At 33.4% G+C, this 20,206-nt stretch overlaps 4 protein-coding genes across 4 annotated transcripts in view; 3 read left to right on the top strand and 1 right to left on the bottom strand.

Moving 5' to 3' along the window:
* Positions 1-20,206, top strand: part of LOC128240743 (uncharacterized) — a 122,971-nt gene that overhangs the window by 68,354 nt on the left and 34,411 nt on the right. The window lies entirely within an intron of this gene.
* The window catches only part of LOC128240746 (probable DNA double-strand break repair Rad50 ATPase), a 34,751-nt gene continuing 22,837 nt past the window's right edge, over positions 8,293-20,206 (bottom strand). Inside the window, exons 5-9 of the mRNA XM_052957567.1 lie at positions 15,761-15,987; positions 14,721-14,884; positions 13,636-13,789; positions 12,119-12,327; positions 8,293-10,827 (exon numbers count right to left, since the gene is read on the bottom strand). Coding sequence (XP_052813527.1) covers positions 10,630-10,827; positions 12,119-12,327; positions 13,636-13,789; positions 14,721-14,884; positions 15,761-15,987 — 952 coding nt within the window. The 3' untranslated portion in view covers positions 8,293-10,629. The remainder of the gene's footprint in view (positions 10,828-12,118; positions 12,328-13,635; positions 13,790-14,720; positions 14,885-15,760; positions 15,988-20,206) is intronic.
* LOC128240751 (uncharacterized) lies at positions 17,277-18,017 on the top strand. The gene has a single exon (XM_052957572.1). It carries the CDS (start codon positions 17,536-17,538, stop codon positions 17,983-17,985), a length of 450 nt encoding a protein of 149 aa, XP_052813532.1. The 5' UTR covers positions 17,277-17,535; the 3' UTR covers positions 17,986-18,017.
* Positions 17,880-18,835, top strand: LOC128240750 (uncharacterized). The gene has a single exon (XM_052957570.1). It carries the CDS (start codon positions 18,000-18,002, stop codon positions 18,804-18,806), a length of 807 nt encoding a protein of 268 aa, XP_052813530.1. The 5' UTR covers positions 17,880-17,999; the 3' UTR covers positions 18,807-18,835.

Genomic DNA, 20,206 nt, shown 5'->3' with positions numbered 1-20,206 from the left:
CCCCCAGCACATTTATGAATCCACATGAATAGAGGGGTAGCTACGCCCCTGGCATTATTGAAACCACAGTGTGGCTAAACAACACTTGTATGATTATCCTACGCAGTGATCTCCCATGGAAAATGCAATCGTCAAAGAATCTAAAGGGGATGTTTATAAACTTTATATGGACTAGATTTGAAATACACCAAGTGTTTAAAAATGTTGATTTCAGTCACGAAGAGAATCAACCATACTCCTCACTTGTTGGAGTAAGATGAAAAGTCCACTTACCGCGGGAAAGAAAGTACATTGAAAATATTCTTTTGATTCAATTGACTTTATCTTTTTATAAATATGTTGCAATACATAAAATACGTTATTTTTTTTTATAATTGTTCACCCATGTTGAATTTTATTTGGCAAATTTATTAGAGATTTATATATTAAGAAACTCAGTTTTTTAGTATATGAATGGTTTGGACCGGCTTCCTCAGCCGCTAAAGGGATATGTTTATGACATACTTTTTTAAATCTTTCTCACTTGAGTATTTGAGTGAATTTAAGTGAAGCGTACAGGGTTTTGAAAATGCATCTTTTACTTGGATTTTATAGCTTGTTATTACGAAATAAAGTATTGTGAATCAAACTAAGTGTTAAAGCTAAGCTATTGATGGCTGGAACCCTAAATGTTGATATGTGCTAAAATATATAGTCTTTGAAGTCCAAAATTTTGAAATGCGTTACAAACACGATTCAACAAAAGGCTGTTGCACAATCAATTGATTGACATAATCTTCGAGTATGTGTTATCTGCACCGGCATGGGCTTGCTCCCATCTTTTTTTAAAAATGCAATTGAAGTATAAAAGAAAATCAACCTGGTTACTATTATTTCTGCAAATTCAGTACCAAGGAGTAAAATAAATATAAGTGTTCAGATGCATTACGAGAAAAAAAATATGTCTGGTGTTAAAACATGAGAGAGTCTCTTTAAACAGAAAAGTTTTGGCAGATAGTCAGTCAGATGATCATAATTGTATAAATAATAGCTTTTAAACGTCGTCATTCCTGTTCATCAGAGGTAGGATGATAAATATAATGCATAGCATCATCGCACTGGAGTACGAGAACGTTGTATACAGAGTATGTTTAAACTGAACATGCGTCTGTTTATTTCGATGTCCTAAAACGTTTAAACTGTTTAAAGGAACTATAGTATAGTTACACATAGTAAATGATAGTATGTTGCTTTGTTACACATACTATGTTGTGTTATATAAAACAAAAACGTATTTACCATTACATGTTGTATATACACGTTGACATGTTTTATGAAAATATATATGTTTATGTAGATGATGTACATTGTACAAGTCTAAATAAAAATGTCTGTCTGTCTGTCTATAACATTATGAAACAACAATTCTGATTACAGAAACTCATTGGCTCAATCTTTCCACATCCGCCCCTCCTTCAGAACAGAAATTGAATGGCTTAAAATGTTGGGCCGGGGTAGGTGTACTCCTCTAATTTATAGTCCGAAATAGGGCATTTTTATCTTAATATTGTATTTTCCCCGATATTGACTAAGAATGTATAAACGGACGACTGACCCCCCCCCCCCACTGAATCTGCAATTGAGTACATGCATTAATACCGTCTCCGTAGCCTATTGGTTAAGGCGTAGCCTATTGAAGTCGTAGTCGTGGGTTCATTCCATGGTCCATTTAGCTCGATCCCTTTGCCGCGTGATGCCTGCCTCTCGGTACTTTAAGGATGAAAGTGGTTTAGTGGTGTAGGTTTCTGCTTCTTACCCATGACTATGTGGGTTCGATCCCTACCAGGGCTATTATCTCATGGATGGCCTCTCAAAAATGACACAGTAACAGTTTCTAGCCAGGAAACGGACTAGAGAGTGATTTTATCAGCTAATCACCTTTAGCAAAATCGAGCTTGTTTATTTTAGTTAAATTTAACCAATGAAAGTTGTACCCCTTCATCGGTGCTTTGAAAAATAATTAAAGGACCCTGTTTGAAGCAAGTGCTTGCGCTTTCACGGGTAATCCTTGACCGAGTGGTCTTAAACATTCAGTGTTCTCTAACCTTAAAGTCGATTAAAATTTCAATATTATAACCAAGTACCACCAGGAAGTATCTTTGGGAAATGCAAAATTAAGCTAACAGTTTGATTTTTTAGATTTATTAGTGAAATATGCATTTTGATAAAACAGTTTTCTGAAAAGGAATAATAAAACTACACATCTGACGCAGTTGTATATAATAAAACTGCTTTAGATTACACACAAGTTGAAAATGCCGATGGTATACGCGAAATCAGGTAACAACTAACATCTTGCATTTGTTATTTTCTTGAATATTCTATCAATATTAAATTAATTAGCAATTATATGATGACATGTATATATCCCAACTTTTTTTAACCCAGCAGCTGTAATACTGTGGAAATCTCCAACTGGTGATTTCTCCAACTTCTGTGTTCTCCAACTTCTGTATTCTCCAATTGGTGAATTTTATCAATAGAAATTGACTGTGGAATTCTCCAATTGGAAATTTCTCCAATTGGAGAACCGTTTTTACAAAATCATAATTTTTGATTTTTTTTTTAGATTTTAATAAAGCTAATAACTCTAGTACTCAAAACATAAATAGAAATGTAATTTTCTGTTCCAAATTGTAATATTTGATTTTTTTCAAATTGCTGATTTTTTCCCCCGTTTCGGCTCATATGGAAAATTCTCCAATTGGAGTTTGCCAAAACCCCGCGGGGGACCTAAAATCCAATTGGTGGCCAACGGGAGAAATCAATTTTGGAATTAAAATTTTCATATTTCTTAAAACTTTTTTTTTAATTTTACTTAAAATATTTCTTATTTAATGGGCAAACTTTCTATGTGTCGCTTTTGAAGTTGATATCTAAGATAATAAAAAAACTAAGTTTGCAAGTAAACCGGATTTGCAAACTTATACCGGATGCTGTTTGAAGCTGTTCGAGTTTACCCACCGTTGAAAACGACGAGAGTAAAAAGAGGACTCCACCAGTTTTAAACAGCCCCATTGCATACCATACCACAATAAAATGCATGTCGAATTTTAAACCTTAAAGAAACTACTAAATCACTACTTGTGAACACTTGCAAGAAAAATCATGTGCGTGTCTGGTATTGCGTAAAAGGCCATCTGTAAACCACTGTTTAAACATATTGAATGATTTTATTTGTTATATCTACACACCGTTTGTGACAGTCAATACCAAATGGTAAATTGTTTGGAACAAATTCATTATAGTTATAAGATATAGCTGATCAAATATGTAAGTACACTGGCATTACCCTGTCACAATGTCAAGACTTTCTTCAATCTCAGGTAATTCCACCTCTCATATGGAAGGTTAGCAAAAGGATGTAAAACTGATGAATATGCCAGTATACTGTGATTTCCCTGCCATACTGTCAAGACTAACTTTGTGCTCAGGCGAGCCCACTTCTCGTTATGTGGAAGCTATAACAGTATGAATAAAACCTGCCTCATGTTGTAAGTTGGCGTATTGTATGAATCTTACAACTTACCCGTGCTTATTTTTGTATAGCTGCCGTAAACATTTCATCGTACATCCCTGTCGTATTACTAACTTTAAATAAAGGTTCTTGTACGAGTTGCGGCGAATTTATACCGCTCCTGATCATTTGAGGAAGGTGACGCTTTGTGACATATTAAGTCGAATTTATGCCGTCGTGAAATGGGGGGTGCCTACAATAATTATAAGATAATCGCAACCTAGATATTATCACTTTGTATTTTGCATAGCTGTCGCTTCAAATCGTGCAAACATCGGAGCAAGCCTATGTTTTGTTAGGCTTAGGTGTACAAGGAAGACCATAAAATATCCAGGAAAGGCCTTGAAGAACACTCGAACAGTGTCTTACAGTAAAGGTAAACACTCGTGCAAATATCGTTTTGGATGCGCAATCTGTTTCCACAATTTATCGCAATTAACATTGATTTTGAGTTTTCGTAATGATTCGACAGTCACTTTTCGGGAAGTCGTAAAACAATGCACGGGTCATTTGTGAGAATGGCACACTCACAAAACGTGAGGCTTGTTAAAAACTGTCCGAATATGAAACATAAAGGACTAAAAGTATAGAATATATTCACGATTATTTGCCCTCGTATCATATGTTTAGTGTAAATATTTGATTCAGTAGTATATTTAGCAGTATGAAATAAAACTGCTCCAAGTTAATAATTAGCGTATTGTATGAATTTTAAACTTACCCGGGCTTTTTGTACAGCTGCCGTACACATTGTAGCATTCCTCCCTGTCGCATTGCTAACTTTAATGAAGGTTCTTGTACGAGTTGCGGAGAATTTATACTGCGCCAGATCATGTGAGGAAAGTGACGCTATGTTACATATTAAGTCGAATTTATGTCGTCGTGACGCTATTACGGGGTGTGCCTACAATAAATATAAAATAACCGCAACCTACAAATTTACTCTGTGTATTTCTAATCATACCCGTGTATTTTCGTACAACTGTCGTGCATTGTATCGCCTTTTGCCTCATGTCCTTGCTTGTTCTCTTTTACAAAAGCAACTTGCTTGTCATTGAGAAAACGTATATGGCGTATACCATACGGATGCCGCTTAAAGTCGTACATCAATCAGAACAAGCGTATTTTTGTTATGCTTTTAAGTACAAGGAAAACCCTAAACTGTCAAGGAAAGGCTTCGGAGAACACTCGAACAGTGTCTTACAGTTATGTTAAACACTCGTGCAAATATCGTATTGGATACGCACTCTGTTCCACAATATATCTTAACAAACAATAACATGTTTTCGTAATGTTTCGACAGTCACTTTTCGGGAAGTTGTACATTTGTCATAAAGGTCATTTGTGAGAATTGTCATACTCACACAACATGAGGCTTATTAAAAACTGTCCGAAATACTTAAAAGGACTAAAAGTACAGAATATATTTCCGATTCTTTGTCCCCGTTTCATATATTTTATGTAAGTATTGGTTTCATAAGTGTAAGTGTCAACTTTATGAACGCTATGTGTGATGAATTTCCGATGTCTACATTAGGTCATCCAACAAATCTATGTAAATGTACTGATGGTATGTATTTTAAACGATTGCAAGCCTTGCTATCTTGTATAATTGTTTCCGACTTATTTAGTGTTCGATGTAATAAGCAATATGTTGGTATGCAACAACTTTTTTAGTTAATTGCTGTATGCGTAATATAGATCATAAACTACCAGATTATGGGTTCGATCGCCACTAGGGGTACCTACTCATCACCCCTCAAAAGGGACACCAATACTGGATTCTAACCAGGAATCGGACTCATGCATGACTCTTTAAACTTCCAACTTAAATCACAATCAAGCTACAAGAAATTATTATCAACTTAACTAACACGGTGTCATAAATAAGGTATGGACATGCCGCTGATGGTGGTAGAATATTAAGATCCGTGTTAATAAGGGGAGACCATTCCTTTTTGAAACGACATTGATTTTACATTGCGATTATAAGAGTAGTTTGCCTTTTAAGATATGGTAGAGATTTTTGGCATATTTTCATCATAAACGATAGATGAGGTGTTTACTAAAAAGATATTATATTTTCTTGTTAGTACATAATAGTAAAATGGAAACTTGTACGATAAAACATATAGGTGTGGGAAGTTAAATTCCTTTTTTTGTAATGCGAGATTCCATGTCTAAGGTACAATTAAAAATGGTATTCGGTACGCAACCTGAAAGTGATTTTGTATCTTATTATGTCGGTTGAAAAAGAAATATAAATTACACCGTAAATTTACCCGAAATATACAAATTCACACTAAGTTTTGCAAGCATATGTCAAGGGAGTTATATAAAAAAAGATTAAAACGAAAACTTTTTTAGCATCAAAGTAAACGCTATCAAGCTAAAAAGATTATCAAAACAATAATGTTTACGAGAAAATAGGAGATTAGTATTGAAGTTGAAATTTAAAGCTAAAGGAAGAATCGCCGATATTCTTTAAAAGCTCAATGAATGATTTTTGCCATTTGAATTATTAATTGGTTAGTAAATGTCATGTCTTTTTCTAACACATTATCAAAAGCAAAACCATCGGATTTACATACTAAAAAATAAGATTGTGCTTGCCATGCGAACACATCATATCATAACAGAAACACGAACCGGTGGACCCCTGTAAAGGATGGGATATTATATTTGTAAGCTTAGCAAACAGCATGTGCTATATGTTAATAATTACTTCTCAAATGGCAATTAATGGTAGTAAGTTAAAATTAGGGACATTTTTAAAACAAACAAAAATCAGACACATAATGTACTTTCGTTATGATTAAAATAGTCATGGAGATAACAAAATTCAACTTCATCACAGTTTCAACAAGAGTTTACAAGAAGTGAATAATATGCATTTGAAATATCTAGGACGAGTATTGACACGTACATCATATCGATCCCGGATTATTCTTTTTTAAATACCAAAGATCAGTACGTTGTGTGGATAAAGTTGGGCTAATGACCTTTAAGGCGTTTCGGACTACGTCGCGTTGTAAATATATTACTAAACCATTTGAATATGCATAGCAGGTTTTGGTAGTTGTGCGTGTGTTTATTTTGTAATAAAGATAAAAAAAGCAAGCCATCCAAAAGTGGTGTTCGCTAGCTTGCATATGTTACTTATATGGGTAATGAACATGAATTTTGTTAAACCTGTCTACTTGATTTGGTGATATATTAGTTAAACTAAAGTAGATATTTTAATGTTGATGCAAAATGTCCTTGTTTTAGCGTGGCGTTGTATTCATATTATGCATATCGGTGAAAGAGTTGAAAATATTGGTTAACTTGATAACTTGATTTTACTCTGGATCGAGAGAATTAATAACACTTGATCAATTTACAGCAGACAACTCGAGACGACTATTTTCATCTTATTTAAGATTTGCTTCCCTTTGACTTGACAATTTATCCATGTAGAGTACACATGTTTGTAGCATATGTACTGCAGCAATGGGCACAATAACCGAATCAGCGTTTGGCGGGGGTTTGCTGGTTGTTTTCATGCAGAACGGACTTTAAACGCTTAATTTGAAGAAATACTTATTCAAAATGATGAAAATAACAATGTGAACAACAAAAATGGAAACGCCAGAGAAAACCAACTAACGAAAAATAATTACGAAAGGAAAAAAAAGAAGATTTCTTTTGTTTATAATATTTTGTTTTGGACAAACGCGTATGCCTCTTTTTGCTGGTAAATGATATCGAGTCATGCAAAATATTCCAGACAAAATAAACCCCTCGTCGGCACGCAACATACCCACAGGGTGAACCACGCCGAACTTCTTCAAAATGTTCTGTGACCATCCCCCTTTCCCAATTCCCGACCCAGACAGTCCAATTTCTCGGCACCTGTACCGACCAACAGAAACGATGGTTCAGTAATTGTACCAGGGGGATTTATGAGACATTTTCAGCAGATTAAAAAAGGAGCCAATGGCGATTTCCGACATCTTGTCGTCGAAAAAGAGCATTAAGATACTGTACAATATATGTACACGTATTGTGACTTTGTCAGTGTTTGTTTATTAAAAGAATTGTTATAAAATGATAATTTCAGTCACAAAAAAGAGCCATATTTCTGTGCTGTACCTTTTATTTTACGTTTCATTGCTTCCGAATAAAGTGTCTATTAGATGTTAAGGCATTTTAAATTGCAGGCTATCAATGGAATTTTTGTTTCAGTTCTTCACCATTCTTCTTACAAACAGAAGCATAAGAATACTGGTACCCATTAAATAATTTGCATAAATTCGCTTGTACTCTCTACAAGATTACTCAACACCAATTGATTTCCGTGTAAATAATCACTGAATAGTTAAACACGCCGATGAACCACACGTTTCGTATTCTAATAGTATTTCTTTGGATAGAGATAATATTCTTCATCTATCAACATAATCGTTTACTTGCTTATGTTGTATTTTTACAGGAAGTTTATATCGGAAATAAAAACTTTCGGTAGCCTTCGTATATATCCGATCCAATGGACAGTACTTTTGATGGTAGTATTTCTCATGATAGTCGTCAGTAAATTAGACAGGACTGATATGTACCGATACCGTATAGGAAGTTTACATGTATAACTTATTGAGGCATAATGTAAAGAGAATTTCAAATCCTGTTTTCAAATAAGTAACCAACACATCTTTTACATTGTTTAAAAGTCAAGGATCTATAAACTCAACATAATATATCGCAAACTTTTATTAGATCTACGAGCACTGAAAATTTGGATTAAATGCACACATGACATAAATTTTCAAAAAAAAGCAAACCAATAACTAAGCAAATGTAAACAAAAGGACGAATGGTTAACAACTCTTTTTTACAATATATACCTAATGGTTATATCACGGATGGCATGTGACTCAATCGTTCGTCAAGAGCACTTATTAAAGGTTATTGTACAATATACATCCGTGACCTAGTAACCCCTCTTTTATTGGACAAAAATCAAGGTCAAATCATTATTATCATAGTGCCAAATGTTAAAAATAATGGGATGAAGTGAATGTTGTTGTTTTTGTTTAACTTGAGTTGGCAACATATTGTTTAAGTTATTGCCAAAATGCAAAAATAGTTTGAAGAACTAAAACACAAATTCTTAAAAGAGACAAGTTTAATCATTTTCAAGATTCAATAATATCGATGCATGATACATTACTTATTTGAGTTATGATTTTAAAGAAAGCAGAACTCTCCACTTTATCCAAACAACAATGACTATGTTTTATGCTCTGTGTCGTTTGCTTCCTTTTTGAAAAAAGATAGTGTCATTCTTTATAGTCAGGAATCCACTCCAAGTTTGTGCTCTATAGACTTGCACGCGGTGCCAGGATAAATTTTCGTCATGCTATGTAAAGATGATTGTACCACGTGACACATAGTATATATTATAAAAACTATGTATTATACTTGTTCAAAACTAGGTGTATAAGACATGACATTATCAAGAGGTTATTAAGAAAACGGGAATACGTGCATATTTTCTACAAACTATAAAATCTCCATATAGTATTGTTTTCATAATGAGCATTGTGATAATCAAAACAACAGAATAAAAATAGGGACATGACATTACTTTAAAGCACAACCGGTATATATATGATTTTTTTAACAAACAAATACTTTTTGTCACAAAGTATTAACATGGTGTATTCATGTTTTCATGCATAATACTTATTTTTGTCAAATAAAATGAGAATATTGTAACAGATTTGTTTTAAATGTCTTACTAAACATAAAACGATTGTGTTTACACGTGTGGAATTACCAAATACTATACCATTAAGTAAGAATTTTGAATTTGTGAAAAATATATATGACATTTAGCAGAAAAGGTATTGCCAACACTAAATGAAAATATATACAATAATGTACATTGACAATTAGTTAATACATGACTGTATGAGTTACACATTCAAAGAAAAAGTTAGTTGTAATTAATATTTCACCTCTTGTGACAAGTACGAACCCGATATAAAGATAAACATTTCTGATTTATGTCTTAACATAAAAATACAGCTTAACTCTCAAAATCAACTACAGATCAACCATAGAAAAATCATTTTAACTCTAAACAACTACAGCTCAACTCTCAACACACAGAATAAAAGAAATACAATTAAATCCCAACTACATACTTGTACATTTCCCGAATATTCCATAAGGAAAATTGTATGGAATTATACATGTAAGTCAATCGTTATAAACGCTGTCTTGATTGGAATGTTACACAATGAAATGGTCCAATATCTCGAAACATTTTAGGCCAAGGTCACTTTTTTGGATTGGTAAGTTAATATAATATTTTCATTTTTAAAAGTTTTTGGACTAAAATTACCTGTTTGCCAAATTTGGCGTTATAAAAAATAGGCTTCTTAAGCTTGTTATGTTAAAAAGCACATTTTTATATAGATGATTATATCATTGTCTTCCTGCCTTCTTATCATATTGTACTCTCATGGACACAATGAAATGCACTTTAATGAAACTAGTTTTATATTTGTTTCTTTTTATTCTTTAATAAACACATTCATTTAGAACTTGATAAAGTAAACACAGCTGACAAAGTTTGTCCCAGTCCCAGAATTACATTTTCGTTTACTACATTTATTAATTAATGAGTAAAGCCTTAACCAATTTGTTGCAAAAAAACAAAACATTTTAAGTTACTACTATCATACCAATTGGCGACCTTGCCCAATGAAAAACATAATTCGAATTCAACTTAAACTACAGGGAGAAGCCGAGTAGCATATCTTTGTAGTTAATTACATGCTTCTAAGACAATGTTATATGATGACAAAGTCTACAAGTTGACAACAAAACCTACAAATTGAAACATACAAAATAAACTCATAATATAATGGTTCTTAACTCTTATAACACTTAAAACTATGATTCTAATCGATTGAATGTAGCGTTAGAATAGCGCAAATCTTTTTAATCCCATCAACATTTAACTTGTTTTACAATCTCTAAGTAATACGTTTTTTACGAAGAGTCAATTTGTTTTCACAGTAACTTTACTGAGAACTGTCATTGGCTGGATATGTTTTATCGATGTCTTCTTCAATGGATTGAATCAGTTGTTTTGTCTTCTCCATTCTTTCCCCTGGTGACAGTTCGTCAAGAGGCCTTTCAAGAAAGGAATATAGTGGTCCGATTTCCTTCGTCGACTCTCGCGCATATCCATGACAGATAGACCCGAACATCGTCCAATACTAAAATATAATATTCGGTAAATTAACATTGGTATAACTTTAAAACTGAAATCATAAACGAAGGAATCTTGCCTAGCCAGTGTATATATCTAACGTAAATATTTAAACCAAAACTGTGATAAGCCATTTCTTGATATAATAAACTATACACGTATTGCTTTGATTCAACTCATAATCAGATACGTATGTGAGGATCTTGGCTTGGTGTTTTTCACACGTGATGACTTTACTCGAACCAAAGAGCTTTTGATATTGACACATAGTGTTAACCCATGTGAATTGGTCAATATCATTAATTCTCTAATCTTAATGTTAAAATTGAAGGACAAGCGTTGTCTTATCCTGCTGTTGAGTTTCATTTATACGAGACACTGGAACATTAAACGACGCTTTGTCTGTCCCACTAATAATCCAAGAAGCAGGTTTGTGTCTAATTGAAACTTCAGGGACATTCCACTAGGTTAAAGACCAACCAAACATTCAAGGTGAGACAGACAACCTCACGGTACAGTCAATACTGAGATGTTTTCATGCAAATATATATGTATATTTAATTTCAAGGTAACGGTTGGTCATTGGAACAATGTTTCACAGGGATTTTAACCAGTTTTCAAGTACCAAACCAAACCTAAATCATATATCCTAATTACCCAATCTGACGTTTCTTGCAAGAATTATTCTGGTCTATTCCGATCCATTCGTTAAATTAACTGTTCCATTCATAAGCAACGACGGATATAAGAACATTGTACTTCCATTGGCTCTCATAGACCGCAAAATCCGAAATTATACATAGTGTAATTCTAGCGTTTAACTTTGGGTATATTCACGATACTCTCAGTCGATGTAAGGGCGTTTTCAGAGCTATTTCGAAATAATGCGCCATATCTTAGGAAAACACAAACGATACTATATTTGGAATGTAATGTTTATAAATATGAAATAATTTTAAAGTCTCATGCCATAAATATTGAGTTTGAATCAGTATTAGTAATAGTTCATATTATGTTCATGTTTTGGTTAAAATCATATTAAACAAAAAAAAACGTATAAGGTAGTGCGCGTGCTTTTTCATGCTCAATTTGATATTTTCATAAATTGCGATCGAACTCTTGATCGTGGTCGAGTCGTCAATGTTTTCTCATTTTAATGTCTGAATTTCATGTTAATTACATAGAGGGTTTCTTGAAAGATGTAGTTCGAATATATTGAGTGTACGGTTAAAGCGCATGTGGATTTTCTAATCCTATAACACAATTACAAAAACATAATCTTATATTAAACCCATTACCTGTTTTGACTCCTCAATGTCCTTTGTAGCATCAGTAGGTTTGTACTTCATTGTCAGAATATGTAAATCGTTCCCTTCATCGTTTTTCTGTAGAAATTTTACTACACCCAACATTGTTTCCCAAAAGGCACTGATTTCACCCAGAAGTCGTTGGACCTTTCCTAAGTGAAGAACTGCCTCTCTCAAATTTTCCATATCTCCCACACCAGCTGTAATACAGATCGTTATTTAGCTCATTATTTTGTTATATTGTATTTCGATCAGCAAAGTACATGTACATTGTTTTATATTCATGGGTGCTGTTTGATCTTATTTAAAAAATCTGAATAAAAGAAAATAATACCATTTCATGCAAACAATTTACAGCGTTTAAAACAAATACAAGCAATGTCTTATCAATCGTCCTATTCAAAGCACCAATATTATACAAAACGGTTATATGTTATTGATATTGAGCTATACTAATGTTCGAATTTATTGAATAAGTAAAGTGTTAGTAGAAACAAATTTAAAGCAGATTAATATATTATACACGCCGAGTTGACGCACATTATGTAAACAATGAATACATTTTTAATTTTGTGATTGTTTGTAAGCATATCGCACATCTAATGTTTTCAATGTATGAAAACAGCAGTCTCGGTATGATTGAGACTGTTGATAATACAACATGGCCCTATCACCGGCTGTAGGATATAAAATTTCAACGGACTATCATAAGCTATGGACCAGTATCTTATGAATGACGATAATAGGACAGAAATAATAATGAATATTTCGTCATTGATATTTATAATTAGTTGAAGAATACAAATAATTGTGACCAGAACAAAACTGAATTTCGATTTTTAGGATTTAAGGATATTAAAAGATGATGCTAAAACTTAAAAAGAAGTGTGAAATGACACCTATTGAACAATAAGAAAATACAAATTTTACATACTAATGTTAAAAAATGTCCTTTGCAGTTTCTACAAAGTTTATTTTTCATAAACGCCAACTTGTTTCAAACCCTTGATCAAAGTATTCCTCATAGTTTATATTTACTTTCCATTTTGAAAGTAAGGTATACTATATTCCTAGTAAATCGATGACCGGGAACAACCTAAATGTATTTTGTACATTACCATCGCCTTACAAATTATGATGGCCTGTCGTAGTTTTTTTTTTATAAATTCTTTAGACCAATCAATGTGGCCATGAACACGTATGACACAAACTATTAAAACACAATTAAAATACATTACTTTTATTTTGAATATCATGTTTTAATATCATATCTCTGTTAAACCTAGAACAGTTACTGCTTACTACCATAAGATATGCAAGCAGAACCTTTATCGATATATATATATATATATATATATATATTGCCAGTATCAATTGTGATATATATGCGATATATTTAAAAACTGATTCACATGTAGTGTTATTGGCAATTAGTTAGCTGATCTACTAAGTCGTTTTATATATTATCAAAACATAAGTTGATTGTGAGTATATATCGACATATGTACCCTCAATTTGCAAAGTCAGTGTTTTGATTTTATGGATCTGCTGCAGTTTCTGCTCCCTTTTTTCCTGCATCTCGCGTTTCATCTCTTGCAATTGCTTAAATTGCTGTTCGTTGTCCTTTTCTATCTTTGCTTGTGCTTTATCCATTGCTGCAAACTGCAAAATGTTCAAACATGTTATTATACTCTTTTTATAATGCACATATTTATGTTTTAGTTTCCATTTCAGAGGCTGTTTTAATGTGATTAAGTGTTTTACCCTTATTTCATATATCTACTACTCCTGTTAATGCTACTTCTGTTGCTATTGATAATAATTCAGCTACATCTGCTGCTACTGATACTAGAGCTTTTTCTTTAACATAATATTAAGAAGAAGAAGAAGAAGAAGAAGAAGAAGAAGAAGAAGAAGAAGAAGAAGAAGAAGAAGAAGAAGAAGAAAAAGATGATGAGGAAGATAAATAGAAGAAGAAGAATTTTTAGAAAAATATAAGGTAACACAACAAACTTATAACAATTGGTGACATTTAATGAAAACATCTTTTCGAAAACATACATTGCGTCGCTCAATTTGTTATTGTATACACTGTTCAATAATAAACTTTCGCGTTTTGACGACAAATTAAACTACAAGCTAGCGCGTGCTATTTGGTTTATTGTTCAAATATGCGTTTTTACAAAACTGAAAAATATATATATATATATATATATTACATATGCAGTGCACCAATCATACATTATTATTTTTTGTTAAAAAGCTTCTTATGTATGATGAAATGAAGTTGTTTTTTAGATAGCAGTTGAGAATTTAAATTTCAAAAATCACAAATAAAGGTTCAGTAATCGTACTGCTCGGCATAATGAAATGAAATTCAAAATAGTAATCAAATTTATAATATACTAAACGCAAAACAAAGTATGTTTGAACTAGCCACCATTTTTATTACTTTCTAAGTATTCAAATATATGAAAGCAATATGTATTACGTTTAAAATTTAGTACATAATTGAACTTACACCGTTTAACAACTTGATTTGTGATCATAAAGTTTGTAGGATTATTAGTGTTTTTTTATTATTTCTGATTACCTGACTTCCCTTCTTCACAAATTGAAATATGTCATTTGCCAGATTCAATCCACTTTCAATGACGCCAACAACGGCTCCGACGTTTCCGGTCAATGCAGTTGGACGCATTGTCTCTGAAAGAAATTTCTTTCCATCTGTTTCTCCTATTGACATTGCAGCTCTCACTGAAATAAAATATAATATCTTCTGTCTTATCGTTTATAGCTATATCACTTGACAATTAGTTCTTCATGTAGTGTCCTTGTAGTTCCATTTTTTAATTATTTACAATTTGCAGAATGTTGTCAGTCAGGAAATTTGACTAAGGATTACTGTTGTTATATAAAACAAGTGCTTAAATTACTTGAGTCACGTTAAATGAATACACGTTTAATTTTTAAATGTACTGAACGACTATTCCAACCGACCTAAACAAATCAATACATGTTTGATAATTCGAACTGGTTCCACCGTGTATTTCAATGTGTTTATTTATCAATGTACATTGCAAAGACACCAGCGCAGATTCCAGCGTTTTTTTCTGCTTAATTATTATTTTGTCCATAGTGATTTGTAAAAGTCACTGCATCTGCTACCTTTTTAAGTTATTGACGCGCTAAACAATAAACAGTTAACTATATTTTTAAGTTTTTAACAAACGTGCCCAATATATGTTCGGATTTTTTTCTTTGTCTTAGGTATAGATTTATTTTGCACGTTTTACTTTGAAAACAAAGTATTCGAATGCATTATACTCTTTACAACAAGGCGTATTGAGCTATCTCTCAATGTGACTCACGCATAAATATAGAAATGCTTCGCATAATAGCATTAATTAAATTAAAATACAATTGCAAAAGCATAGTCTAGGGAATATGTAATATGTGATATAAAATGATTTGTGTGTTCCGGTTTAAACATATAAAGGTTGTAAAGATGAAAACAAATGTTAAGCTTAAAAAATACAACTACCTTATTGTATGACAACTATTTTTTTTATTATTTTGTGTTTTGCCCTTTTATCGTACCGACCGAGTCAATTTCAGTTTTATACTGCTTACCCATCTGCGTCCTGGCTTCTTTTCGTTCATTTTCCACCTCCTTTAATTCTTTTCTCTTTTCGCTCATTTCTTTTTCCAATTCCATTTCACTAAATACGGTTTCTTTCCTTCTTCCCTTCTCCAGTTCAATTGCAAGCTGATTTTCTTTCGTAGTTGTTTTTATACTCTTGTTTTCTTCCTCTATTTCACCTATACTTCCATTCACTGTAAGAACAACTTTGTTGTATCTGTAAAATACCAATGCAATTCAGATTTGATAAAGTCCCCTGTATCACTCATTCTTAAGCAATATGTACCATCAATAAATGAAATCGAAACTGTTAATGATCGTATAGCAAACAAATTTAAAGCATTTTTCACGAAGGGTTTTTGGAAATTTTGAAGTTTGCATTCTATGCAACATTATGTGAAAAGGGCACTGAGAATTGGTTATATGGTGATAAACATCTAGAAAATGTAAATAATTCAAATTATCAGGGTACTGTATATAATTATATAAGAAATTTTGTACTCAATCAATTTTCAGGTTTAATGTTAGTTAAAGGCCTAGTTTAAGGAATGTTTGGCTTAATAGACGATTCTATTTAATAGTACAGTACGAATTATCTCCCCTGTCAAATACTCTTCAATTTACTTGTCCGCCATTGCGGAAGTGAAAAACCAATAATCTGTCAAATTATCTCGAATCGATAAAATATCGGATAATTATGCCATATAAACGAGGTGGTGGAAGGCAGTGTGTTGTGGTTAATTGTAGCAATAACCAGAAGAAACTTTACGACTGGGAAAATTCCACCTGCCAGTGTAGTGCGAGTGCACTCTTTGACCTGTTTACACATGAAGTGCTGACGTCACTGGTGCGCGCGCATATCACGGGGAGTTCGAGATCAGCTGTAGAAGAAGCAAGACGTACTTTGATATACTGCTTAATAAAAGACCTCACGTGTGCTTTCCCTAAAGTTAATGGTAAGCTAGGTTTGGTCTAAGTAATAATAGGGAATACTTTAATGGTGGCAGCGGTGTTTTATTAAGCCGTTCCAGTGCAATTGTTGCTGAAATTCTGCAACTTTTGTTGGCAAATTTTCCTCGAGAATTTTCCCGCGTTTGAAGCCACATTTTTTCGTCAATTTTTGGCCATTGTTAATTTTCTTCTGGTCTTACCAGTTGATTATTTGATTCTACGTCGTAGTCTCCATGGACTGCCACTAACCCGGCCCCTTCGTTTGCTTTTGTTTGTTTTTTGAGGCCTTTTCAGCGTCCTTAGCAACTTTTCGGACGGGAAGAGTAGCCGGACTGAAGACAAACAAGGTCGGTAGTTGTACAATCAAGTTAATCTTCTACTCAGGAGCATTTGCAGTTTCATAATGATGTAAATGGCAAAGACTGTCCATGTCTTGTACCGTTCAAATTCCACTGCATACCGGCATCGGGAGAAAATCGTCTCCAGTGGTTGAAATCCATCAACAGGAAAGGCTTTGATCCTCCTATCAAGTCAGTGGTGAGTTATGCTAACTTTTGGAAAAAATGGAGTTACTGTGTCATATTTTTTTTATATTATGTATTATGTATACAGTACCATAACCACTATGGTGAACAGCCACCCTTAAAAATGGAAAAGCACCACACTTATTGTCGGCAACATTAAATTAAGAAATGATGTTAAAACATTTTTTTCATTAATTGTTAAGGTGTAAATAAATCTATATTTTCAGGTTTGTTCGAAGCACTTTATAGATGGCCGCCCTACAAAGCAAAACCCAATCCCAGTGTTGGAAATGGGATATCGACCAGTGACGCCAAAGACACCTGGACGTAGACCTTTGAAAAGACTCCGTCTAGAATCTAATGAAAATTCAAGTCCAAGACAGTCACAGCCACAACCTGATCCATTATCAACTCCTGTAAAACGACCAAGTCCAAAAGTGGGCTGTCCTCCTGACGAAATGTTGACAGCTACCCCAATCACTGATGCTGATGAAGCCTTTACGGACTGTCAGCAATGTTTAAGCATCTGTTGTCAGAAATACCCACAACACTGCCATAATGCCAATAAGCCTAAGCTAGTAGACAGCAGTACACAGACTATTGATTTGGTGGCCCATGACCACACTTACTGGTATTCTCTTAAAACAAAGACGGTATCTACTCAGCATTCTCAGCATTCTTCTGCGGAATTTGGTTTTGAAAACATACAGACTCAGACTCTCGTTTTTACACAGGATTGAGCCTCTCAGTGTTCATGACATTAATTTCAACATTGTCAACTTATGGAAAAGGTTTCCCATACAGAATGAGTGTTCCAAACCAAATCCTCTCAGTGCTGTTAAGATTAAGGCTTGCACTCACATTCGAAGACATCGGCAGACGTTTTGGTGTGTCTCACCAACTCATGAGTAATGTTTTTAAGTCATGGATCAATGTAATGTCCCAACATCTGTCACATTGTGTGGTATGGTTGCCCAGAGATACTATTCGAAGAACATTACCAAATTCCTTCAAAACATCATTTCCAAAGACAACCTGCATAATAGACTGTTCTGAAATTTTTATTCAAAGGCCATTTTCATTAAAAGCAAGGGCTCAGACTTGGAGTACATATAAAAGTAATAACACTGCCAAATTTCTGATTGCGATAGCTCCAAGTGGATTTATAATGTACATCTCACCATTGTATGGTGGACGGGCAAGTGACAATTTCATCACTAAAAATTGTGGATTTTTGGACTATTTGCTGCCTGGAGATGAAGTAATGGCTGATCGTGGTTTCACAATAGGTGAGGATATGTGTAGCCGTCGAGTCAAACTGAATATTCCTGCATTTATGAAGGGTCGGTCGCAGCTATCCGAACAGGAGACCATTGACTCTAGAAGGATTGCGGCTGAAAGAATTCATGTTGAGCGCGCTATCATGCGAATGAAGTCTTTTAGACTGTTGAACACTAAATACAGTATAAAAACATTACATAATGCAGATAAAACTGTCCGTGTAGTTGCAGCTTTGTGCAACATGAGAGATTCATTAATACGGGATGATGTTGTTGACTAGACAAAGATCTGTGTATACATGTAGTTTAATTAATTTCACAGCCGTTAATGTTGTTTATTGTATACAATTTATTGTTTATTGTATACAGTATGTTGTTTATTGCATACTGTATGCAAATGAAATGTATGCTACCTCTTGGTAATTGTCCAATGGTTTGGATCTTAAATTCAAAAGCCAAATGGTTGTTTTTGCTATTTCATTCATTAATAACACTATGCATGTCTTAAATGAATTTCATATTAAATATGGTGCATAAAAAGAAGAAAATATATTGTCTATTATCTCTTTTCTGTATAAGCCCACACTGGCAAAAAACAAGACTAGTAGATGGTGATGCAAATGCCAACTGGAGAAGTATTGGGTCTATCCATTTATTACTGTACAATAAGCTTTTCAAGTAGTGTCCTTGATGAACTATTAAGATATGTATTAAGTATATACATATGCTTTCAACCCTTTAAGAGACTCGTTCAATTTTTTAATGGTCAGATATCTTATGTTTTGATTTCAAATTTAGTTTAATGGTGTCAAGCTAAAGTCAGTGAGCGAGTCCCTTTAAAGTTTGAAAAAGATTTCAAGGACAATAATCTGAGTTTACTCCTTTAATTTTATGATGATTATAATAATGTATTACAGTAATAATTTTTACATATAATTATATGAATTACAATATTTAAGTTTTAACAGATAAATAACAATCTTAAGAAATCAAAAGTGTGTGCATTTCTCACAGAAATTTCCATTACATTTTAAGGTACACATAAAATGACATTCAGATTTAATAATCTTCTTCCAGGAAATTTCCTTAAGTCTCAAGTCCTTAAATTTGGTATGGAATTAACGGCACAAGGATTTGTATTCCGGGGAAATTTTCAAACGACTTGCCTGGAACTCATCTGTTAGTCTAACAAGGAGGTGCTTAAAATAAAAGTCACGGATTCTAGGAAGAATGCCCTTTATAAAGTCTTTACTGTATTGAACATCCACAACACACTGCTTTTCAGCTGTCCACACAACAAACTTGCACATAGTTGACTCAGTGCAAAACATTGCAACTTGCACTTGGCAATAATAGCCATTTTTTCCCTTGGGGCTCGATTTCGGCTGACCATCTTCAAGTAGAACATCATATTTTCCTGATGATATGAGGTCTTCTAGCGGGCGTGTTGGACATTTTATTTCCACAATTGTTCTTTCGTCTATAATACCATCTGGGCTGGCAGCAATATATGGCTCCGTTAAACTAACAACAATCCCAGATTTTCTAACCTTGTGACCAGAAACGCTTTCATACCAGGCTCGTGCAACTGGTTCGTATTTCTGTCCATGACGTGTAGCAAAGCATCCCTTAAACCTAGGATAAATTTGATTTGTCACAAATTCATTAGGATTAGCTCTTT

The sequence above is a fragment of the Mya arenaria genome, chromosome 7, assembly GCF_026914265.1.
Source record: "Mya arenaria isolate MELC-2E11 chromosome 7, ASM2691426v1".
In the NCBI taxonomy this organism is placed as follows: domain Eukaryota; kingdom Metazoa; phylum Mollusca; class Bivalvia; order Myida; family Myidae; genus Mya; species Mya arenaria.
Note: the sequence above shows the minus strand (reverse complement) of the source record. Positions and strands in the feature narration are given on the sequence as shown.

Bases quoted from the DNA above. Each gene is read 5' to 3' on its own strand.
- LOC128240751 (XM_052957572.1), top strand. From the start codon at position 17,536: ATGGGATATCGACCAGTGACGCCAAAGACACCTGGACGTAGACCTTTG.
- LOC128240750 (XM_052957570.1), top strand. From the start codon at position 18,000: ATGACATTAATTTCAACATTGTCAACTTATGGAAAAGGTTTCCCATAC.